General features: G+C 43.1%; 2 protein-coding genes across 2 annotated transcripts in view; one reads left to right on the top strand and one right to left on the bottom strand.

The window, feature by feature from the left end:
• pigk (phosphatidylinositol glycan anchor biosynthesis, class K) overlaps positions 1-2,874 on the top strand; it is a 158,584-nt gene extending 155,710 nt beyond the window's left edge. Inside the window, exon 11 of the mRNA XM_073062589.1 lies at positions 118-2,874. Coding sequence (XP_072918690.1) covers positions 118-234 — 117 coding nt within the window. The 3' untranslated portion in view covers positions 235-2,874. The remainder of the gene's footprint in view (positions 1-117) is intronic.
• The window catches only part of st6galnac5a (ST6 (alpha-N-acetyl-neuraminyl-2,3-beta-galactosyl-1,3)-N-acetylgalactosaminide alpha-2,6-sialyltransferase 5a), a 93,887-nt gene that overhangs the window by 975 nt on the left and 69,970 nt on the right, over positions 1-22,942 (bottom strand). The window lies entirely within an intron of this gene.

Genomic DNA, 22,942 nt, shown 5'->3' on the forward strand with positions numbered 1-22,942 from the left:
ACCTGATAGGAGGGTGAGAAGAGAGAACTTCCAGGGGGGTTGTAGAATTTTGTGTCTTTAATTCAGATTTCCAGTGTTTGCAGTGTTTTGATTGTGATTATTTGTGTTGTTTTGTAGAAACCGAAGCGGAAAGACTGGCACCCTCCGGACGGGTTCATCCTAGGCCTGTGGACACTGATCCTATTGGTCTTCTTCAAAAGCTATGGACTCAAGCACCTCAAACATATATTTTGAGAGGCATTACTGAGTGGCAATGAGGGCTGGGTTCCTCAGTGCACCTGCTGTAAATTATTTCTAATTAAATCCACTGGTGATTTTGTTTTGTTTGGGGTGGTGAAAGACTGAGGAAGTGGTGAGAATGATGGTACATTTGCTCATCTCATTTAAGGTCAGGGCAAAACTGAACTCATGGATTGTAGATGGGCTGAGAATTTCTGGCTGAAACAGAGCAGAGAGTCTCCCTTAAGTCAAGGTATGTCTGGATTTGGGTTGTGTGGTCTTGTTGGGAAGTACAGGGAGTCAGTATGAGAACATCACAACTGCTCTATTAGTTTCCTCAGGATTATGACAAAAGGGGGAGGGGGAGCTTTGAATGTAAGTTAATTACAATTTGGTTCTGAAAATAAATTTTGTATATAACAATGCTGAATAAAGTGTAACAGTTACAGAGAAATGGCGGTGCAGGTAAACAGTAAGTGCAATATCATATATTGTAGAATACCCAGGCAGAATGTGAGGTGTTGCTCTCCAGTCTGTACTTGCCCTCACCCTGCCATTGTAGGAAGCCAAGGACAGGCAGTCAATGCAGGAATAATGGGAAGGGGAATTAAAATGGCTTCCAAATGGAAGCTCGCGATGAACGTCACGGACAGAGGGAACACAGGTGCTCGGCAAAGTGGTCGTCTAGTCTGCACTTGGAGTCATTGATGTCAAGGAATCCCTTGGTTTACAGGCTAGGTGAAGGCCATGGGGTCGTCATGTGAAGATTTTGACAAAACGAATGAAAACTAATCTGACCAAAATAACACTGTTTCCTAATAATGGTGTTAAACCAGTTGGAATTGCTGCCTCTTTGGCCTTTGTAGTATCTGGACAAATACAAGCTAGTAATTCAAATTTCAAAGTAAATTTATTATCAAAGTATGTATACCTTATACAACCCTGAGGTTTGCTTACTTGCTGGCACCCACAGGAAAACAATAAAACACAAAAGAATACACATGCACGCACACACACACACGACCGACAAACATCAAATATGAAAAAGAGGACAAATCGTGTGACGGTAGATCTGTATAAAAAAACTTTGGTGCTGCTCACTAAAGTTCAGAGGGATTTTTTTCCCCATCGAATCTGAATATGTTCTGCATATTCCTCCATTTTAAATTCTTTCAGAAGGCACAATGTTCTGTCACTCATCTGTTCCTGTGGCCGTACAGCTCATGCTCTAAAAGCTCTCTGAATAAAAGCCATTTTCCCTATTTCCACTCCTTACTTTCTGCCTACTCTCCATTTGTCAGTTATTCACAAAAAATCCCAATGCGAGGAAACATTTTCTCACTTGTCAAGAATAGCTACACCATGTTGGGATCAAAGTATTTTTGACGGTGTGTGGATTTTCAGAGCAGCAATCAAATGAAGAAAAATTGTTGCACTGATGTGTATTTCTTTACCTTTTCTGGTTACTTGTCCTCTCTGGCCTTGAGCTCAGAGAATTTAAAAATTCCCTTTCACAAAACCAATTTATAACTTGTTTCTGAGTGGGCCTTGGTTAGAGTCAGATTATTAAATGTAGAGGAGATTGATTATTTGGAGGTGGTATGATTAGTATTCTGGACAAGTAAATGCAACTGGGCAGATAAGCTTTCAAGTCCAATTTGCAAAACTAAAAGCACTGAGAGATTCTTATGCAAGGATAAGAAGAATCATAAAGCTATGGTGGGTGAATATAAGGTTACAGGTCAGTAGAGACTAACAGTATGATGGACCAGGCGTATGTGTGAATGGTCCACTCACTGCTTACTGGCAGATTTGGGAACTAATCTCTCTCCACTTTTTCTTTCACAATCCTACCCACCCCCATCACCCCTTCTCTTTCTCCTCCCCTGCTATCTCGATCCCCTTTGCTGTTCTCCCCACCTCCATGGTCCACTGTCCTCTCCTATCCGATTCTATATTAAATACTCCCATATTTAAGAGGAAGTTAGATATGGCCCTTGTGGCGAAAGGGATCAGGGGGTATGGAGAGAAAGCAGGTACAGGGTTCTGAGTTGGATGATCAGCCACGATCATACTGAATGGCGGTGCAGGCTCGAAGGGCTGAATGGCCTACTCCTGCACCTGTTTTCTATGTTTCTATGTTTCTATTCCATCTTCTTCATCCCGTTCTCACGTCCGCTTTTCACCTGTCAGCTTCTTACATCATTCCCACTCTCTCCACCCCCACCTCACTTGCATATCATCCTCCCAGGTCCTGGATTGACCCATCAACAGCTAGCTCTTGCTCCCCTCCTCCACATCCATCCACCATTTTATGCTGGCTATTCCCCTCTTTCCTTCTACTGCTGATACAGGGTCTCAACCTGAATGTTGACTGGTCATTCCCTCTGTAGATGTTGTCTTTCTCCAGCATTTTGTGGGTTGAACCAGTTTGAATTGCTGTCTCCTTGACCTTTGAACCATGGTTTTGTGGTCTCAGCTACTGCGAGCTAGTAATCCATGTGACAATAAATCTGCTTTAAAAAATCTTTGGTGTGCTCACTGAAGTGCGGAGGAATTTTTTTTACCCCTCTGATGCGAAATATACTATTTACTTAGAAATAAAACTGATGTATGATATCTTGTCAATATTAAAAGCACTTGCAGTTCTGAAAATTGTAACTGGGATTAATTTATCTAAAAAGCAGAGCCTTAATTAGCCATCATATTTGCACAGATGATTTATGTGTTTCGTGTTGTAATTTCAGAAATAGTTATTTTATCTTGACATCTGGAGAATGGCTGTGGAATGCACATTGAGAACATCTCCACTCATTGCTATTCGGAGTTTAATTGAGTGCTTCAGTCATTCTGTGGTAAAGGCATCACCCATTAAATATTACTTTCATAGATCGCTTCAATATTAGAGAATTTGAAACCAGATTTTAAAAGTGTTGAACCAAAAAGAGAAAATGCTGGAAACAGCAGGTCTGTTGGCGTGTGGAATTGGTTTATGATTGGTACGTGTACTGAGATAGAGTGAAAAACGTGTCTTGCATACTGCTTATACAGATCAGATAATTACACAGTGCATTGAGGTAGAACAAGGTGAAGCATTAAGAATGCAGAATAAAGTGTAACAGCTACAGAGCAAGTGCAGTGCAGGTAGATGATAAGGTGCAAGGTTAGATTGTGAGTGTTCCAATGTATCATACTAGAGAGCCATTTAGACCAGGGATTTCCAACCTGGGATCCACAAACCACTCAGTTAATGGTAAGGCTGATGGCATAAAAAAGGTTGGGAACCCCTGATTTAGGCCATAAGACATAGGAGCAGAATCACACCATTTAACCTATCAAGACTGGTATGCCACTTCATCATGGCTGATCAACAACCTATCAACTTCTGCTTTAAATATACCCAATGACCTGGCCTCCACAGTCATCTGTGGCAATGGATTCCACAGATTCATCAACCTCTGGCTAAAGAAATTCCTCCTCATCTCTTCCTTCTGGTCCTAGACTCAGTCACTATAGGAGCCTTTCTCTTTGCATCCCACTCTATCTAGGCCTTTCAATATTTGAAGCAACACACACAAAATGCTGGAGAAACTCAGCAAGTCAGGCAGCGTTCATAGAAAGGACTATTTGGGGCCCTGAATGGAGAGGAGGGAGGAGGTGAATGGGCAGGCTTAGTAGTTTGGCTGCTTGCCAAGGGTGATTAGTGGGGAGGGATGAATGAACAAAGGAATACGGGAGCAGTCTTTGTGAAAAGCAGAGAGAGGGGATGGCATAAGGACATGTTTCAATATTCAATAAGTTTCAATGAGATCTCCCCTTATTTTTCTAAATCCCAGCAAGAACAGGCCCAGAGCCATCAACCGCTCCTATTTAATAGTCTTATAACAGTTTGGTAGAAGCTGTCCTCAAGCTTGATGATACGTACTCTCAGGCTTTTGTAACAATTGCCCAATGGAAGAGTGGGTGGGGTGTTTGATTACTCTGGCCGCTTTACTGAGGTAGCGAGAAGTGTAGACAGAGTCCATGGGGGGGGGGGGGGGGCTGGTTCCTGTGACATCCACAATTCTCTGCAGGTTCTAGTGATCATGAGTAGAACAGTTGCCATACCGAGCCATGATGCATCCAGTTAGGATAATTTCTATGATCAATAAAAAAAAAAGTTAAAAATATCTAAGAAGTCTGCCCAGATCAATAGCTAATCCTCTGGTTAGACACACTTTGCGTATATGGGCTCAGTTCAGGAAATGCTATGGTTTCCAGGGGTTTTCCGTTTCTAGCCCTGTCGCACATAATCACCTTTTTTTACCTACTACGTACGATTCAGCATTCCATGTTTGGTACAGGAAGGGCATTAGAAATTTTGAAGATCTCTTCATTGATAATCGCTTCGCTTCTTTTCAGCAGCTCTCCGTTAAGTTCAACCTGCCTAACGCTCACTTTTTCAGATATCTCCAAATCCGACACTTTACTGCCCCTTTAATTCCTAACTTTCCTGAAATGCCTGCGAAAAATGCTATGGACCTATTTCTTTCCATTAATCCACTAGGTAAAGGTTTAATATCAATTATCCGAGATAAACTAGCAGCCTTACGACGGGCCCCTGTGGATAAAATTTAAATGGCCTGGGAGCAGGATTTAAATATCTCCTTATCTGAGGAGAGCTGGGACTCAGTTCTCAAATCGGTTAACTCAACCTCCCTTTGTGCTCGCCATTGCCTTTTACAGTTTAAGATTGTTCATAGAGCCCATATGTCTAAATCTAAACTATCTCGATTCTACCCTGGCATTAGTCCGCTCTGTGATAAATGCAAGAGGGGCGTGGCCTCTCTCATCCATATGTACTGGTTCTGTCCTAGCTTGGAGAAATTCTGGAAAGATGTCTTCACTACATTATCGGGTATTCTGAATCAGCACCTAGAACCTAACCCCTTAATTGCTCTGTTCGGTTTTTGGGGCAAGACAGATTTATGTCTGGGTCCGACCAAATGCCGAATACTATCCTTTGCCTCTCTCCTGGCGAGACACTTGATCCTCCTTAGATGGAGAGATGTTGCCCCGCCCACTCATGCGCAATGGCTTAACGACATTATGGCCTGCTTGGACCTCGAAAAAATTCATTATTCAGTTCTTAATTCAGATCTAAAGTTCCATAAGGTCTGGGGACCTTTTATCGAGTACTTTCATAACCTTCCTCTTGACTAGGGTTTTTTTTTTCTTTTTTTCTCTTCTTTTCGGTCCCTTGCTTTCAGCTCCCTTTTTTTTCTGGTAGTAGGCATTATTATCCTCTGTTGCTAAGTGTATTCACAGTCTGGGAGTTTGACTGTCCGGACTTATACTCTTTATATTGTGTGGTGGTTGGTCTCGAGTTGTTGTTGTTTTTTTCTTGTGTTGTGGGGCTTGGGGAGGACACTAAGCTCACTTGTCTTTAATTTAGGTGCTTTTTTGTTAAATTCTCTTCCTTTGTAGCATATTGTTATTGTATGCTTAATCTTGCACTGTATTAATGCTCCTCATTGGGATTTGGGGTTTTTAATTTTGTAAAATGTTTTGAAAAACTAATAAAAAAATTAAAAAAAAATATCTAAGAAGGATAATAGGGACACATCTGGTGAGCCTTACAACAAAAATTGTCGCCATGGTTTCTGCACCAATATAGCATGCCCACAATTTACTAACCCTACCCTGAACACCTTTGGGAAACCGGAGCTCCTGGAGGAAACCCATACGCTACTACACCACCCTACCTGGGCTACCTTGCTACCCTACCTTGGCATCTTGATTTTGTGTTGGGTCCCTGGAGCAGGACCTGAACCCAATGTCTCCTGGCTCTGAATAAGAAGAGCCACAGCTGGAGAGCAAATTGCAAAAGGCTTGTCAGAGGAGTGCTTTCCAGAAGGACTTTTATCGAAGTTGTGGAGTTTTGAAAGATGGAGAAGATTATGGAGGGGACTGAAGGTCATGAATCGTAAGTGGATAACAAGTAATAATAAATATTATATTTATTAATATATAACAATAATAAAGGTATATATTCATTAACAAATTATAATGAATTAATATATATGTTATCATCATTATGTGCAGTGTCATAAGACATATGACCATGACTGCTCTCAGCAAGATTTTTCTACAGATGTGGTTTGCTATTCCCTTCTTCTGGGCAGTGTCTTTACAAGATGGGTGACCCCAGCCATTATCAATACTCTTCAGAGACTGTCTGCCTGGTGTCAGTGGTTGCATAACCAGCACTTGGTGATATGCACTGGTTGCTCATACAACCATCTGCCACCTGCTCCCATGGCTTCTTGTGACCCTGATTGGGAGTGGTGGGGGGGGGGGGCTGCTATACAGGTGCTATATCTTGGCTAAAGGTGACCTGCAGGCCAGCGGAGGGAAGGAGTGTCTTACACTTCCTTGGGTAGATATGTATTTCCACCCCGCCACCCAATATAATATGATGTAATATAACAATAATAAATGTAATAATATCATAAGTCATAAGAAGGATCTGTGGTGGGGTGAATGGAGGTTGTTAATATAGGAAACTCTGCTGAAATAGAAGATAAATGTAGCTACTTATTTGAAAGATTGACTCTTGATTCTCAAGGAAATTGCTTTTCTGTGGTTTTCCGCTGGCTGTCATAAGGTAATTAACTAAGTTCGGGATGTTTTAAGATCAATATTCTTCCTTCTTGTCCTGTGTTTTCAACAGTCAAGTTATTAATTCTCAGTAGGGTCTCCACAGATAATAAGATGCCTGAGTAAACAGGGGACCCCTGGCTGGGGAGCCTGTTGTTCCTCAATGCATTGGCAGCGTGCATGATGAAAGGAAAGACCTCATCTGTACTGCATTTCTAATACTGAGGAGTGATTGACGAGTCAGAGTTTGGGTTCAGGACGTGTTTTGACTTCTTCCCTCTGTAATCTTCCTGTTATTCCATGTATTATGGATCAGCAATAATTGAGTGTTCTTTTAGCGTGTTAATTGTCATGTGCAGTGTAAATCCTTAATTGGGGTCAGAGCGTTCAGCTTTCACTTCAGTGCCCAGTGAGCACTGCCACTCTAGCTGTCAGCAGTTACTGATGGCCATTTTAAGCACGGCAATAGAAGCTTCACACTGTGTAATTCTGTCAACATTTCCAGTTTTGGTGTTGGCATAGGGCATACACTCAGTGGCCACTTTATTAGATACAGGAATGGAAACCAGTGTGGTCTTCTGCTGCTGTAGCCCATTAACTTCAAGGATGACATCTGTATTCAGAGCTGCTCTTCTCCATACCACTGTTATAACGTGCGATTATTTGAGTTACTGTCGCCTTCCTGTCAGCTTGAACCAGTTTGGCCGTTCTCCTCTGACCTCTCTCATTAACAAGGTGTTTTTGCCTACTGACCTGCCACTTGCTGGATTTTTTTTTTGTTTTTCACACCATTCTCAGTAAACTCTAGAGACTGCTGTGCGTGAAAACCCCAGGAGATCAGCATTTCTGAGGTACTCAGAAGCCCATCTGGCACCAACAATCACTCCACGGTCAAAGTAACGTAGATCGCATTTCTTCCCCATTCTGATGTTTGGTCTGAACAACAACGGAATATTTGCCATGTCTGCATGCTGTTATGCGCTGAGTTGCTACCACATGATTAGCTGATTAGGTTCTGGGATTAACAAGCAGATGTATCTAATAAAGTGGCCACTAAGTGAAGAACACAACAAGATAGCACAGTAGAGGCCCTTCAGCCCATGATGTACTGACAGTTTAACTGACTCTAGGATCAATGTACCCCTTCTCTCCTACATAGACCTCCATTTTTCTATCATCCATATACCTATTTAAGAGTTTCTTAAATGCCTCTACCATCACCCCTGTCGGCATGTAAAATACCTCTCTCTGACCTGTGCCTGACAAAGCCATGCTAACTGTCCATAATCAGACTATGTTTCTCCAAATGCCCATTAATCCTCTCTCCAAAAATCTTCTCAAAAAATTTACCCACACTGAAGTAAGCCTCACTAGTCTATAATTTCTATGATTATTCCTACTCACTTTCTTGAATAAAGGAATAACATTTGCAGCCCTCCAATCAATTGGTAACTCTCCTGGAATCTCCTGATTCATGTGTTTGTGAATTAGGGTCTGGGGTCCTGGGCGAAGTTGCCACTCCCAATGGGGCTTTGCCAGAGGTCACCAATCAGTTGAAAGTTAAGGCTGTTTTCCTGCAAGGAAACATGTCATCCTTTACTGGCCCACCAACTCCCCCTTGGTCCTTATCTTGCCAATTTGCCTTCGCTGTTTGGGATGTGAGAAGGAATTGGAGCACTCAGTTACAGGGGGAACATGCAATTTCCACACTGACAGTATCAGATGTTGAGAAGAAATGTAGGAGAATGGGGTTGAGAGGGAAGTGGATCCACCATGATTCAACCCACACATAAATACAGCTGAACAAGACAGCCTTCCTCTGAGACCAAGGTGCAAAACATCCCCAGGCAAATATTTAAAAACAGTGAGTACCTTTCGAAATCGTGAGCAAAGAAGCATATTCACTCAGAAAACGTATGGACACTCATGTTTTGTATCACCCCCTCCCTCCCTCCTCACGAAATCGATGGGACAGTCTCCCGGCAGTGTGCAATCCAACCTGTCATGATGGAATGGCAGAGCAGACTGGATGGGCCGAGTGACCTCATTCTGTCCCTGTGTCGTACACTCCTCACCAACATTGGTCGAGATCAACAAAACATTCTCTAGCAATGAAGTCATATTTTTCACGGAAGCTTGTGATTTTCAAATTGAGAATAATAGTCCCTACGTTAAAGCATCAGTAGTATGCCTTAACTTACTTTAACGTAGGAGGCTATTCAGCCAACCGTTCGTGTTGGCTCCCACCAGAGCAAACCCATCAGTCTTGTTCCCCCACCCTACTCATCGTTTACCTCTTGTCCTGCAACACGGGGAAGCATGACAGTGTTCTTTCAATCGATCAGTAAACGGTGTTCAGTTCTCACCGCTGCCTGTAAAAAGTTTGTAAATTTCCCCCGTGATATGCGGGGTTGCTCTCACACTCCAAACACGCCTGGCACCTGGCAACACTTAACGGACTGCCCAACACAATCCTCATTGATTTGATTTGCAATTGACGCATTTCACTATATGTTCCGATGTACGTGTGACAAATATAGCTAAATCTTTATCTTTACTTCCTATGCCGATTTGCATTTGGGATGTGAGAAGGAACTGGAGCACCCATGTAGTCACAGAGAGAACGTATAATTTCCACACTGACAGCATCAGAAGTTGACAAGAAATATAGGTTGCTGGAGCGGTGGGCTATGAACTACTTTTTCTGCCTCGGCTGTGAGCACTGTTGGACATCTCGGCAGTATTAAAGACTGTATAAATTGAAACCTTTTCTTTAATATACATTTTCTACAGACATTTGAAAGGATATAAAGATTTGCAGACATATAGTTGTTAGAACGCTTCGCACTTTCAGCACAGGGTTGAGTTTTGCCAGCGAACAACAGCTGGCATCCGAGGCCATAGCGAACTGCACGGCAGTTCCTCAGAAGCATTCCTTAACGTCATTAGACTTTGCAAAGGTGCTTTCCGAGAGAGCGAGCAAACAAAATGTGATACTGAGCTATTAAACGAGACATCAAAGCAGATGGCCAAACTCTTGGTCAGAGGTAGTTTTTAAAAGCAACACACACAAAATGCTGGAGGAACTCAGCCGGTCGGGAGCACCTATGAGAGAAATAATTGCCGCATCGTGCCGAGACCGTTCATCGGGTTAGTTTTTAAGAGATGTGTTAAAAGAAGAAAGAATGCAGTGAGTTAAAGCAGGGGAATGCGGAGCTCAGTGCCCAGATATGGAGCCGCATTGTGCAGTTGTTATTTCCTTTCAGCAAAAAAATGCTCAGCAGGTTAATCAGCCTCTGCGGGAAGGAGAGGAACTGCTGAGTCACTTGGACCTGATGCAGAGTCTTGACCAAAATCACTGACGGTTCCTTCTGCTCTGCAAGTGCTATTCAGCACTTTGCATTCCACCACCAATTTGTGTGTTGCTCCAGATTGCAGCATCTGCAGCCTCTTGTGTCTCACTGATATTTCCTTTGGTTAGGTTCAGAGCTCTCAAGTCTAGGAGTCCCTGTTCAGGATTGAGATCATCTGACGTGAAGCTTTTGAATTCTGTGCCCAAGAGGGCTGTGGAGGCTGTTACTGGATATGTGAAACAAAAAGATACTTTAGGTATTAAAAGAATTGGAAGTCAAAGTCAAAGAAGAGTTTGTTGTGTGCAGAAGAACACGTACACACAGGATCATTCACAAGAAGAACATAAATTATACACAATCTTTAAAGGAAAGACAGTAGAAAAATACTTTGTACCATTTTAGTACAAAGTGATCACAGTGGTCATAGTGTTGCTGAATTGTAGTGATTAGGATTTTGCTGGTTGAAGGGAATAAGCTGATCTTGAACCTGAATCTTGAACTTCAGGCTTCTGTACCTCCTACCTGATGGTGGATACAATAAGGTGTGCAGTCATAACAGTGGATGTTGCCAAGTGTGCCTTGTGCTGGCACTCTGATATCTTTGAATTGTGTTAGAGGAACTATCTAGTTGTTCAGTTTTGATGGTGCAGTACAGCCAGCTCAATCACAGGTACAACCCTTCCCACAATCAAGGGCACCTTCAAAACGCAGTGCCTCAAGAATGTGGCATCCATTGTTAAAGAACTTCACCAGATGGAACATGCCCTCTTCTCATTACTACCATCCGGGAGGAGGTACAAGAGCCTGAGGACATATCATTCAATGTTTTAGGAATAGCTCCTTTCCCTCTACCATCAGATTTCTGAGTAGTCCATGAACCCACCTCGGTACTCCTCTTTTACACTTTTTTTTATAACTTATAGTAATTTTTATATCTTGCATGGTACTACTGCTGCAAATCAACACATTTCATGTATCACTGATAATAAACCTGATTCTGATCCTGCCACACTACTTGCCCTTCCATATAACCATATAACAATTACAGCACGGAAACAGACCATCTCGGCCCTTCTAGTCTGTGCCGAACGCTTACTCTCACCTAGTCCCACCTACCTGCACTCAGCTCATAAACCTCCATTCCTTTCCTGTCCATATACCTATCCAATTTTACTTTAAATGACAATACCGAACCTGTCTCTACCACTTCTACTGGAAGCTCATTCCACACAGCTACCACTCTCTGAGTAAAGAAGTACCCCCTTGTGTTACCCCTAAACTTTTGCCCCTTAACTCTCAAATCATGTCCTCTTGTTTGAATCTCCCCTACTCTCAATGGAAAAAGCCTATCCACGTCAACTCTACCCCCTCAGAATTTTAAATACCTCTATCAAGTCCCCCCTCAACCTTCTACGCTCCAAAGAATAAAGACCTAACTTGTTTAACCTTTCTCTGTAACTTAGGTGCTGAAACCCAAGTAACATTCTAGTAAATCTTCTCTGTACTCTCTCTATTTTGTTGACATCTTTCCTATAATTCGGTGACCAGAACTGTACACAATACTCTAAATTTGGCCTCACCAATGCCTTGTACAATTGTAACATTACATCCCAACTCCTATACTCAATGCTCTGATTTATAAAGGCCAGCATATCAAAAGCTTTCTTCATCACCCTATCCACATGAGATTCCACCTTCAGGGAACTATGCATCATTATTCCTAGATCACTCTGTTCTACTGCATTCTTCAATGCCCTACCATTTACCATGTATGTCCTATTTTGATTATTCCTATCAAAATGTAGCACCTCACACTTATCAGCATTAAACTCCATCTGCCATCTTTCAGCCCACTCTTCTAACTGGCCTAAATCTCTCTGCAAGCTTTGAAAACCTACTTCATTATCCACAGCGCCACCTTTGTAGAAACATTTCTGTGAATCACCAGAGTCCTTCATCAGGACTCAAGTGTTGTCCCCTCCACAGACGCTGCCTGACTTGCCAAGTTCCTCCAGCATTTTGTGCGTGTTGTTTTGTCTGTGGACAAAACAATTTAATCACTGTGGTGTTGAATCCAACAGTACATTCAATGAGGGGCTAGAGACTGCACATCCTGGAATCGGGGTCTGATTTAGGGTTTCAACCCAAAATGTCAACAATTCCTTTTGAGGGTTGCTGCAGCAGACTCTGTTTTCCTGCATTGCATTTAAGGAGTTTGGAGCGGAGGTGGGAGGGAATTCAAGAATTAAGAAAGGTTGTTGGTGGACAGTAGTGGCAGATTTGAAAAGAACCTAAACATGAAGCAAAGGCTGAAGGGAGACCAGATAGAAATTTATAAATTTTTGGGAGGAATAGAAAGACAACTGAGAGAGCACATTGATTTCTCTAACTTCCAATAATTTCTCTTCCCTCCCCATAGAACCATAGAACACTACAGCACAGTACAGGCCCTTCAGCCCTCCATGTTGTGCCAACCCATATAATCCTTTAAAAAAAGTACTAAACCCACACTACCCCATAACCCTCCATTTTTCTTTCATCCATGTGCCTGTCCAAGAGGCTCTTAAATACCCCTAATGTTTTAGCCTCCACCACCATCCCTGGCAAGTCATTCCAGGCACTCACAATCCTCTGTGTAAAAAAAACTTACCCCTGATGTCTCCCCTAAACTTCCCTCCCTTAATTTTGTACATATGCCCTCTGGTGTTTGCTATTGGTGCCCTGTTTCCCAGGGCACCAAAACCTCTTACCTCTTTTTCAATTTGTATTCAAGTTGAAGTTCAATTTATTGTCATTCAGCCCTACACATTTATAACGTGAAATGAAACAATGTTCCTCTGGACCAAAGTGCACAGCACAGTGCACTTAACTCACACACCACACATAGAGTAATATTAACACAAATAAACTAACAAATAATAAGTTGTATTATGATATAAGTTAAATAGTAAATAGTGGAATGCTACTAGCATTTTGTATGTGATGAGGGCTGAGTGGTGACGGGGAGTTCAGTGGTCCTACAGCCTGGAGGAAGAAGTTGTTTCCCATCCTAACAGTCCTTGTCCTAACTCTACAGGTCCTTCTGCCTGATGGTAGGGTTAATGAGATTGTGGTTCAGATGGGAGGGTTCACTGACGATGCCAAGGGCCCTAGGTATACAGTGCTCCCGATAAATATCTCTAATGGGTGGAAGACAGGCCCTTTTGATGCTTTCAGCAGTCCCTACAATCCTTTGTAGGGACTTGGGGTCAGATGCCTTGCAATTCCCATAACAGATGATGATATAGCTGATCAGGTGTTCTTGGAGCTCTCAGTGGTGCCCTTGCATCAAATGGTTAGAATGGTGGGGTTGGGTTGTGTTATTGGGGAGCCTCACTCACTCAGAATTCTAAGGAAGAGGAGATGCTGCTGTGCTTTCTTAACCAATTACGTACGTATTGTTGAGGAACCAGGTGAGATAATCCATTACAGAGTCATAGATTCATAGAACACTACAGCACAGAAACAGGCCCTTTGGCCCATCTAGTCAAATCATTAATTTGCCTAGTCCATTGACCTACACCCGAATCATAGCCCTCCATGCCCCTCCCATCCAGGTACTTATCCAAACTCCTCTTCAATGTTAAAATCAAACCCGCATCCACCATTTATGCTGGCATCTCGTTTCACACTCTCACCACCCTCTGAGTGAAGAAATTCCCCCCATATTCCCCTTAAACCTTCTACCTCTCACCTTTAACCCATGACCTCTAGTTGTAGTCCCACCCAGCCTCAGTGGGAAAAAGCCTGCTTGCATTTATCTTATCTATACCCCTCATAATTCTGTATACCTCTATTAAATCTCCCCTCAACCTTCTATATTCTAGGGAATAAAGTCCTAACCTACTCGACCTTTCCCTGTAACTCAGGTCCTCAAGTCCCAGCAACATCTTTGAAAATGTTCTCTATACTCTTTCAATCTTATTTACATCTCTCCTGTAGGTAGGTGACCAAAACTGGACACATACTCCAAATTAGGCCTCAACACCATCTTATACATTTTTAACATAATATCCCAACTCCTGGACTCGGTTCCAAGGTACAATTTAATGTCAGAGAAATGTATACAATATACATCCTGAAATGCTTTTTTCTTTACAAACATCTGCAAAAACAGAAGTGCCCCAAAGAGTGAACGACAGTTAAATGTGAGAGCACCAAAGTCCTCCCCAGCTCCCTCTCTCTCGCGTAAGTGGCAGCAAGCAACAATCCCCCCTACCCCTCCCAGCAAAAATAAGTGAGCACAAGCGTGAGCTGGGCAATAGCAAAGACACAGACCTTGCAGTTGCCCCAAAGACTATCGCATTTCATCCAGCATTCGGCAACCCACAGGTTCTCTCTCTCTGTAGTAAGGGAAAGGGAGGTGTCCCCCATTTTCACAGTAAGCGGGAGACTTAACAACAACCCGCTGATTTATGACGCTAAAAAGGCAGTTTCGTCGCTTTTTACAAGCTCTATGCCCGAAGATTGCAAAGATCTCTGGTCTTCGGGCCCACAGTGAAAGATTTTCCGGCCTCCCCAACAACACAAGAGTCTCCTGCCGTGACACTGACCCTCGATCTGCCCATCTCCAAAGCCCCGAGATCTTAGGCTTTCAAATTTGAGTGCATTGATTTCTGAAGGTTAATGTGCCAAAAGCTTTCTTTATGATCCTATCTACATATGAGACCACTTTCAAGGAATTATAGATCTGTATTCTCAGATCCCTCTGTTCTACGGCACTCCGCAGTGCCCTACCGATCATCGTGTAAGACCTACCTTGGATGGACTTTCCAAAGTGCAACACCTCACACTTGTCTGTATTAAATTCCGTCTGCCATTTTCAGCCTATTTCTCCGGATCCCACTGCAAGCTTTAATAGTTTTCTTTGCTGTCTGCTACACCCATAATCTTGGTGTCATTTTCAGATTTGCTGATCCAGTTTACCACATTATCATCCAGACCATTGATAGGTATGACGAACAATAACGGACCTAACACCAATCCCTGTGGCACACCACTAGTCACAGGCAGCCCTCTACTACCACTCTCCAGCTTCTCCTGTGAAGCCAATATCTAATCCAGTTTACTACCTCATCTTTAATGCCAAGTGACTGAACCTTCTTGACCACCTGCCGAATTCCTCCAGCGTTTTGAGTATGTTGCACACTTTTCACTGATGTATGTGTGACAGTTATGTTTTGTAACTTCAAAACATTAAACTAATTTTAAGGAAGACATGGGAGACTGGGAATGCAAGTCTAACTTCGAGTTTACTTTAAGTGAGGTGTGCACGTACCTTGCGGTGGCATGAAGATGTAGGCAATTCACGTATTTATACATATAACCCATAATTAATTATTTTAAATGAACAAGACTGCTTAATCAACCAGTATATTCAAACAAGAAGATTACTCAAATATTACTGAAATATAAAATGCACAACAGTGAAGAATAAAGCTAATCTTTAACTCTTTAGATGAATGTGCAGAGAATGAATGGGTACAGCATAGGCCATGTGCAGACAGAAGGGATTAGTGTAATCAGGAACCATGAGAGTGATTAGTTCAGCACAATATCTTGGACAGAAGCAAGAGAAAATCTGCAGATGCTGGCATGCTTTATATTTTTCTGGTCCATTTCCAGCACCTCCTTCCCCTTTCTTGATCTCTCTCCCTCTCTCTATTTCTGATATCTTTTATAGATCCACTGATTCTCACAGCAACCTGGACAATATCTCTTCCCACCCCATTACTTGTAAAAATGCCATCCACTCAGTTCTTCTGTCTCTGCCATATCTGTTCTCAGGATGAGGCTTTTCATTCCCGAACTAAGGAGATGTCCTCCTTCTTCAAAGAAAGGGGCTTCCCTTCCACCACCTTCAATGCTTCCCTCACCTGTATCGCTTACATTTCTTGCATGTTTGCCCTCATCCCATCCTCCCACTACCCCACAAGGGATAGGGTTCCTCTTGTTCTCACCTATCACCTCACCAGCCTCCACTTCCAGCACATAATTCTCCATATCTTCTGCCATCTCCAACGAGATTCCACTACCAAACACATCTTTCCCTCCCCCCCCCCCCCCCACCACTTTCTGCTTTCCACAGGGGTCAGTCTTTAAATGACTGCCTTGTCTATTTGTCCTTCCCTACTGATCTCCCTCCTAGTACTTAGCCTTGCAAGTGGAACAAGTGCCACTCCTGCCCCTACACCTCCTCCCTCACTACCATTCAGGGCTCCAAACAGTCCTTCCAGATGAGGTGACACTTCACCTGTGAATTGGTTGGGGTCACCTACTGTATCCAGTGCTCCTGGTGTGGCCTCCTGTTTATCAGTGAGACCCGACATAGATCAGGAGACTGCTTCACAGAGCACCTATGCTCCGTCTGCCAGAAAAAGCGGGATCTCCCAGTGGCCACCCATTTTAATTCCACTTCCCATTCCCATTCCGGCATGTCAGTCCATGGCCTCCTCTACTGCCGCGATGAGGCCACATTCAGGTCGGAAAAGCAAAACCTTATATTCCGTCTGGGTAGCCTCCATCCTGATGGCATGAACAGCGATTCCTCAAACTTCCTGTAATGGCTCCCCCCACCCCCCCATCACCATTCCCCTATTCCCATTTCCCTCTCTCACCTTATCTCCTTACCTGCCCATCACCCACCTCTGGTGCTCTTCCTTCTTTGCTTTCTTCTGTGACCTTCTGTCCTTTCCTATCAGATTCTTTCTTCTCCAGCACTTTTATCTCTTTCACCAATTGACTTCCCAGCTCTTTACTTCACCCCTCCCTCTTCCTGGTTTCACCTTTCACTTACGACCTTGTATTTCTTCCTCCCCTTGCCCCGCCTTCTTAATCTGACTTCTCATCTATTTTCTCCAGTCCTGATGAAGGTTCTTGACCCAAAATGTCAACTATTTATTCTTTGCCTGGCCTGCTGAGTTCCTCCAGCATTTTGTGTGTGTTGCTTAGACAGAAGGGCTGGTTCCTAAGTTTTACGTTCCATGAGCAGTATAGTGGGAGTGAGGTCAGGGAAATAGGAGGTAGAGTTGTCGCATGAGATGACCACGTGGAGAGCAAGAATCACACAGGGAAGACTTGCTTTGTACATTTATAAATACAGTGTAATATGAACATTATTTATTTTGACAGTTCCTTCTCTGTGTGATTTGTTTTCTCCCCTTGTGTAGCACTCTGCCCACTGAGCAGAGCAGAGAGGAGGTGTTTAAGCATAGAGAAGCCGTATTTACCACTGCCAGAACTCCAGCCAAAATAAGAGATTAATACAGTTTGACTGCTTCCTCCAGGATTTATTGGCTTTTATCAAGTAGCGCGGTGATATCTGAAACTCTCAGACTGCAGCTGCAGGAGAGGCATTGATTAACTGGAGTGACGTTTACCAGAATCAAAATCAGGTTTAATATCACTGGCACATGCTGTGAAATTTGTTGTTTTTGTGGCAGCAGTCCAATGCAATACATAGTAATAAAAACTGTGAATTACAGTAAATGTGTATATATATATATTATATATAATTTTTATAAATTAAACGAGTAGAGCAAAAAAAGTAGTGAGGTAGTTTTCATGGGTCCAGTGTCTATTCAGAAACTAGACGTCAGAGGGGAAGAAGCTGTTCCTGAATCATTGGGTGTTAAGACATGACATAGGAGCAGAATTAGGCCATTCGGCCCTTTGAGTCTCCTTTGTTAACTGCCCCTCCCTGACTCAAGTGACTTTGTTAGCCATGTCCATTTGCAATTAAAGTTCGAAGTTCAAAGCACATTTATTTTCAAAGTTTGTATACTATATTCAACCTTGAGATTTGTCTCCTTACAGGCAGCCATAAAACAAAGAAACCTAATAGAACCCATTAAAAAGACGGTCAAGCACTCAATGTGCAGAAGAAAAAAAACCAAATTGTTCAAACAATGGAAGTAAGCAAATAGCATTCAGAACTGAAGTTTACAAAATTGAATTCACAGCCAGTCACTCACATTGATCCAGCAACCCCTTAGTTGCTGGTCACGGCCTTAGTTTAGCGCAGAGGCGAGTAAACCTCGCGAACTGTGAGCTAGTGTGGTATCTGAATCAAACAAGAGGGATGGCTCATCTTTGTATCACAGAGATGGCCATTGAAACACCATCTCCATGCTGCGTTCTCCACTCAACTACAGCCACCCTACAACGACTCTTCAAATTGTATATTTTCTAATCATCAGGTTTCTGTACAGTCTGTAAGCCCATGAACACTACCTCACTATTCATCTTTTGCTCAATCTATTATTGCAACTCATGGTAATTTTTATTTATTCTACTGTACAGCTGCCGTGAAACAACAGATTTCACAACATACATATGTCGATGAAACTAAACCGGAATCTGATTATGTAATTCTTTCTCCCTTGTACAGAATTATTCCTAAAATACAGCAACGCAGTAAACCTCAAGTGATCCAGGTGGCAGTGAATTGTGTGCAGGTGATGACTGGCTGGCTGGCTGAGATAGTCTAGAAAGCAGCAGGTTTCTTCCGTGCATTGTGCATGCTGTTGTTGAGTCATGAAGTTTTCAGATTTTCCTGAAGCTTCTTCTCCAGCGTGAGTGGCCATGCTCCGGGAGTCAGTGGCACGGTAGCATGGTGGGTGGAATAGTCAATACAGCACCAGCAATCGCAGATTGGGTTTTGATTCCTGCTGCTGCCTGTAAGGAGTTTGTACATTCTCCGTGACCCAGTGGGTTTCCTCTGGTTTCCTCCCACATTCCAAAAGTTAAGGTTGGTGAGCTGTGAATTCCATGTTGGCATCGGAAACGTGGCAGACTGCCCAGCACAATCCTTAAGATTGTGTCGATCGTTGATGCAAACCAACATGTTTAACTAAGTTTCACAAACAAGAGAAAATCTGCAGAGGCTGGAAATCCAAGCAACACAAGCAAAATGCTGAAGGATCTCAGCAGGCCGGGCAGCATCTATTGAGAAAAGTACAGTTGATATTTTGGGCTGAAACCCTTCAGCAGGACTGGAGAAAAGAAAGATGAACAGATTTCAATGTTTCAGTGTACACTATGTGCAAAGGACACCACACTAGTGTAGCGATTAGTGCAACGCCAATACAGCTCAGGTCGTTGGAGTTCAGAGTTCAATTAAGGCGACTCTGTACTTCCTCCCTCTAGAAAGTGTTGGTTTTCCCCAGCTGCTCTGGTTTCCTCCCGCAGTCCAAAAACGTACTGGGCAGGTTAATCAGTCATTGTAAATTGTCCCATGATTAGGGACAATATCAGGTTTGTTGAGGCAGCGGGACTCGAAGGGCCAGAAAGGCCAAATCTGCACTCTATTGCCGAATATAAATAAATAAAAGATGCTAGGCCTTGAGGACCTGAGTTGTAGGGACAAGTTGAATAGAGTGTAGGACAATGAGGGAGAATTTGATAGAGGTAACCAAAATTATGAGGGGCAGGTAGAGTAAATGCAGGAATGCTTTTACCATTGAGGGTGGGTGAGATTTAGAACTAAAGGTCATGTATTGAGGCTGAAAAGTGTAATGTTTAAAGAAAACCTGAGGGGAAGTTTCTTCGCTCAGAGGATGGTGAGGGTGTGGAATGACTACCGGCTGAAGTGATGGATATGGGTTCAATTTCAACATTTAAGAGAAATTTGGTTAGGTATAATATGGAGGGCTATGGTCTGCCTGCATATAGGTGGGTCCAGGTTGTTCAATAGTTCAGCATGGACGAGACGGACCAAAGGGCCTGTCTCTGTGCTGTGGTACTTCATGACTGAGTGTATGTCTATAGTCTTCTGCTGCTGTACCCCATCCACTTCAATTTTCAACACGTTGTGCATTTGGACATGCTCTTGTGCACACCACTGTTGTAAAGCATGATTATTTGTGTTACTGTTGCCTTCCTGTCATCTTGAACCAGTCTGGCCATTCTCCTCTGACCCCTCTCATTAAAAAGGCATCTTCGCCCACAGAACAGATGCCCGCTTGAATTTTTTGTTTATCACACCACTCTCTGTAAATTCCCGAGACTGTTGTGCACAAAAATCCCAAGAGACCAGCAGTTTCTGAGATATAAACAGAGTATCTAATATATTTTTGGATCATTGGGCTCTTTTCCAGGGAAGGTGGGACCTTTATAGAAGGGATAGTTTGCAGCTGAACTGGAAGGGGATTAGTATTCAGCTGGAAGATTTGCTACTGTTGCACGGGGGTGGGAGGTGATGGGGGTAGTGTTTAAACTGGAGCTGCAGGGGGAATGGGAACCAGCGTGCCAGAACAGACAGAGGAGAGGTTGGGGAGACAGATGTTGTTAAGAACTCAAAGTCAGGAATCAAAAGGTTGAGCGTGATGTGACTAATGTCCTGAGCTGTGTATATTTTGATGCAATAAGTAACATAGGAAAGGCAGCTGAGCTCAGGGCATGGATCAACAGATGGAATTATGATATTGTACCCATTAGCAAGATTGCAGGAGGGGCAGGACTAGCAGCACAACATTCCAGGGTTTCTTTGTTTTAGCTGTGACAGAGCGGGAGGGATTAAAGGAGGAGGGGTGGTGTTACTAGTCAGGGAAAATGTCACAGCAGTGCTCAGTTAGGACGGACTAGCGAACTCTAGTGAGGTGTTATGGATGGAAGTGAGAAGTAAGAACAGTATGACCATGTTAATGGGGCTATATTACAGACCACCCTAGAGTCCATGAGATTTAGGGGACCAGATTTGTAGAGAGATTGCAGACAGTTGCAAGAAACATAAGATTGTTATGGTAGGAGATTTTAACATTCCACATATTGACTGGGACTCTCATACTGTTAAAGAACTAGATAGGATAGAGTTACTCAAATGTGTTCAAGAATGTTTCCTAAATCAGTACATTGAATTCTCAACCACAGAATGTGTGATACTTGATCTGCTATTAAGGAATGAGACAGGGCAGGTGACAGAAGTCTGTGTAGGAGAACACTTTGCATCTACTGATCATAATTCCATTAGTTTCAGAGTACTGTAAATATGGAAATAGATAAGTCTGGTTTTTGGGTTGCGACTCTAAACTAGAGAAAGGCCAGTTTTGATGGTATCAGAAATGATCTTGCAAGTGTGGGATCAGGGCAGACTATTTTCTGGCAAAGGTGCACTTGATAAGTGGGAGGCCTTCATATGTGAAATTTTTGAGAGTACAAAGCTTGTGTGTGCCTGTCAGAATAAAATATAAAAGGATAGGGGAACCTTGGTTTTCAAGAGACATTGATGCCCTGGTTAAGGAAAAAACAAGGGGGTGCATAGCAGGTAGGAACAAATGAGATACTTATGGAGTATAAGAATCGCAAAAGACTACTTAAAGAAAGAAATTAGAAGGGCTAAAAGAAGCCAGGAAGTTGCTTTAGCAGACAAGGTGAAGGAGAATCCAAACGGGTTCTAAAGAAAATGTTAAGAGCAAAAGAATTGCAAAGGACAAAATCGGTCCTCTGGAAATCAGAATCCCTGAGTGGAGCCAAAAGAGATGGGGAGGTCGTAAATGGATTTTTTGCATCTGTACTTACTCAGGAGATAGACACAGAGTCTGTAGAAGTGAGGCAAGCGGCATCGAGTTCATGGACCCTAAACAGGTCACAGAGGAGGTGGTGTTTGAGGCACATCAGGGTGGATCCTTCGGACTCTGCGGGAGGCAAGTGCAGAAATTGCAGGGACCCTCACAGAGATACTTAAATGATCCTTGGTGGCAGTGAGGTACAGGAGGATTCCAGGACAGGTGATTAAGAAAGGCTCTAAAAATAGACCAGGAAGTTATAGGTGGTGAGCATCAGTAGTGGGCAAGTTATTGGAAGGTATTCTAAGTGACCAGTTATATGAGTATTTAGCTGATTAGGGATGGTCAGCATGGCTTTGTGCATGGTAGGTCATGTTGAACCAGTCTTGTGGTGGTGTCTTTCGAGGATGTTACTAGGAAAGTTGATGAATCAAGATATTGGATGTTGTCTACATGGAGATTAGTAAAGCATTTACAAGATCCTGCATGAGAGGTTGGTCAAGAAGCTTCAGTCGCTCAGCATTCAAGATGATGTAGTAAATTAGATTAGACTTTGGCTTTGTGGGAGATGCCAGAGAGTGGTAGTAGATAATTGTCTCTCTGACCGGAGGCCTGTGTCTAGTGGAGTGACGCAGGGATCAGTGCTGGGTCTGTTGTTGTTTGTCATTTATACCAATGATCTGGATGGTAATGTGGTTAACTGGATCAGCAAAATTTGCAGATGACACCAAGACTGGGGGTACATACACAAAATGCTGGAGGAACTAAGCAGGTCGGGCAGCAAACAGTAAACAGTTGATGTTTTGGGCTGAGACATTTCTTCAGGACTGGAAAAGAAGGGGAAGATGCCAGAATGAAAAATGTGGAGGGAGGGGAAAGAGGCCAGCTGGAAGGCGATAGATGAAGCCAGGTTTTAGGAAAGGTCAAGGGCAGGGGAAGAATCTGATAGGAGAGTGGACAATAGGAGAAAGGAGAGAACACAGGGGGAAGTAACAGGCTGGTGAGAAGTGAAAGGTCAGAGTGGAAAACAGAAGAAGTGGGTGGGGAGGATGGATGTGCTCTCTAGGAAAAATCGATATTCATGCCATTAGTTTGGATAGTATCCAGACAAAAATATAAGGTGTTGCTCGTCCACCCTGAGGGAGGTGTAGTGGACAGTGAGGAAGACTATCAGAGGGTGCAGCAGGA

The sequence above is a fragment of the Hemitrygon akajei genome, chromosome 12, assembly GCF_048418815.1.
Source record: "Hemitrygon akajei chromosome 12, sHemAka1.3, whole genome shotgun sequence".
In the NCBI taxonomy this organism is placed as follows: Eukaryota; Metazoa; Chordata; class Chondrichthyes; order Myliobatiformes; family Dasyatidae; genus Hemitrygon; species Hemitrygon akajei.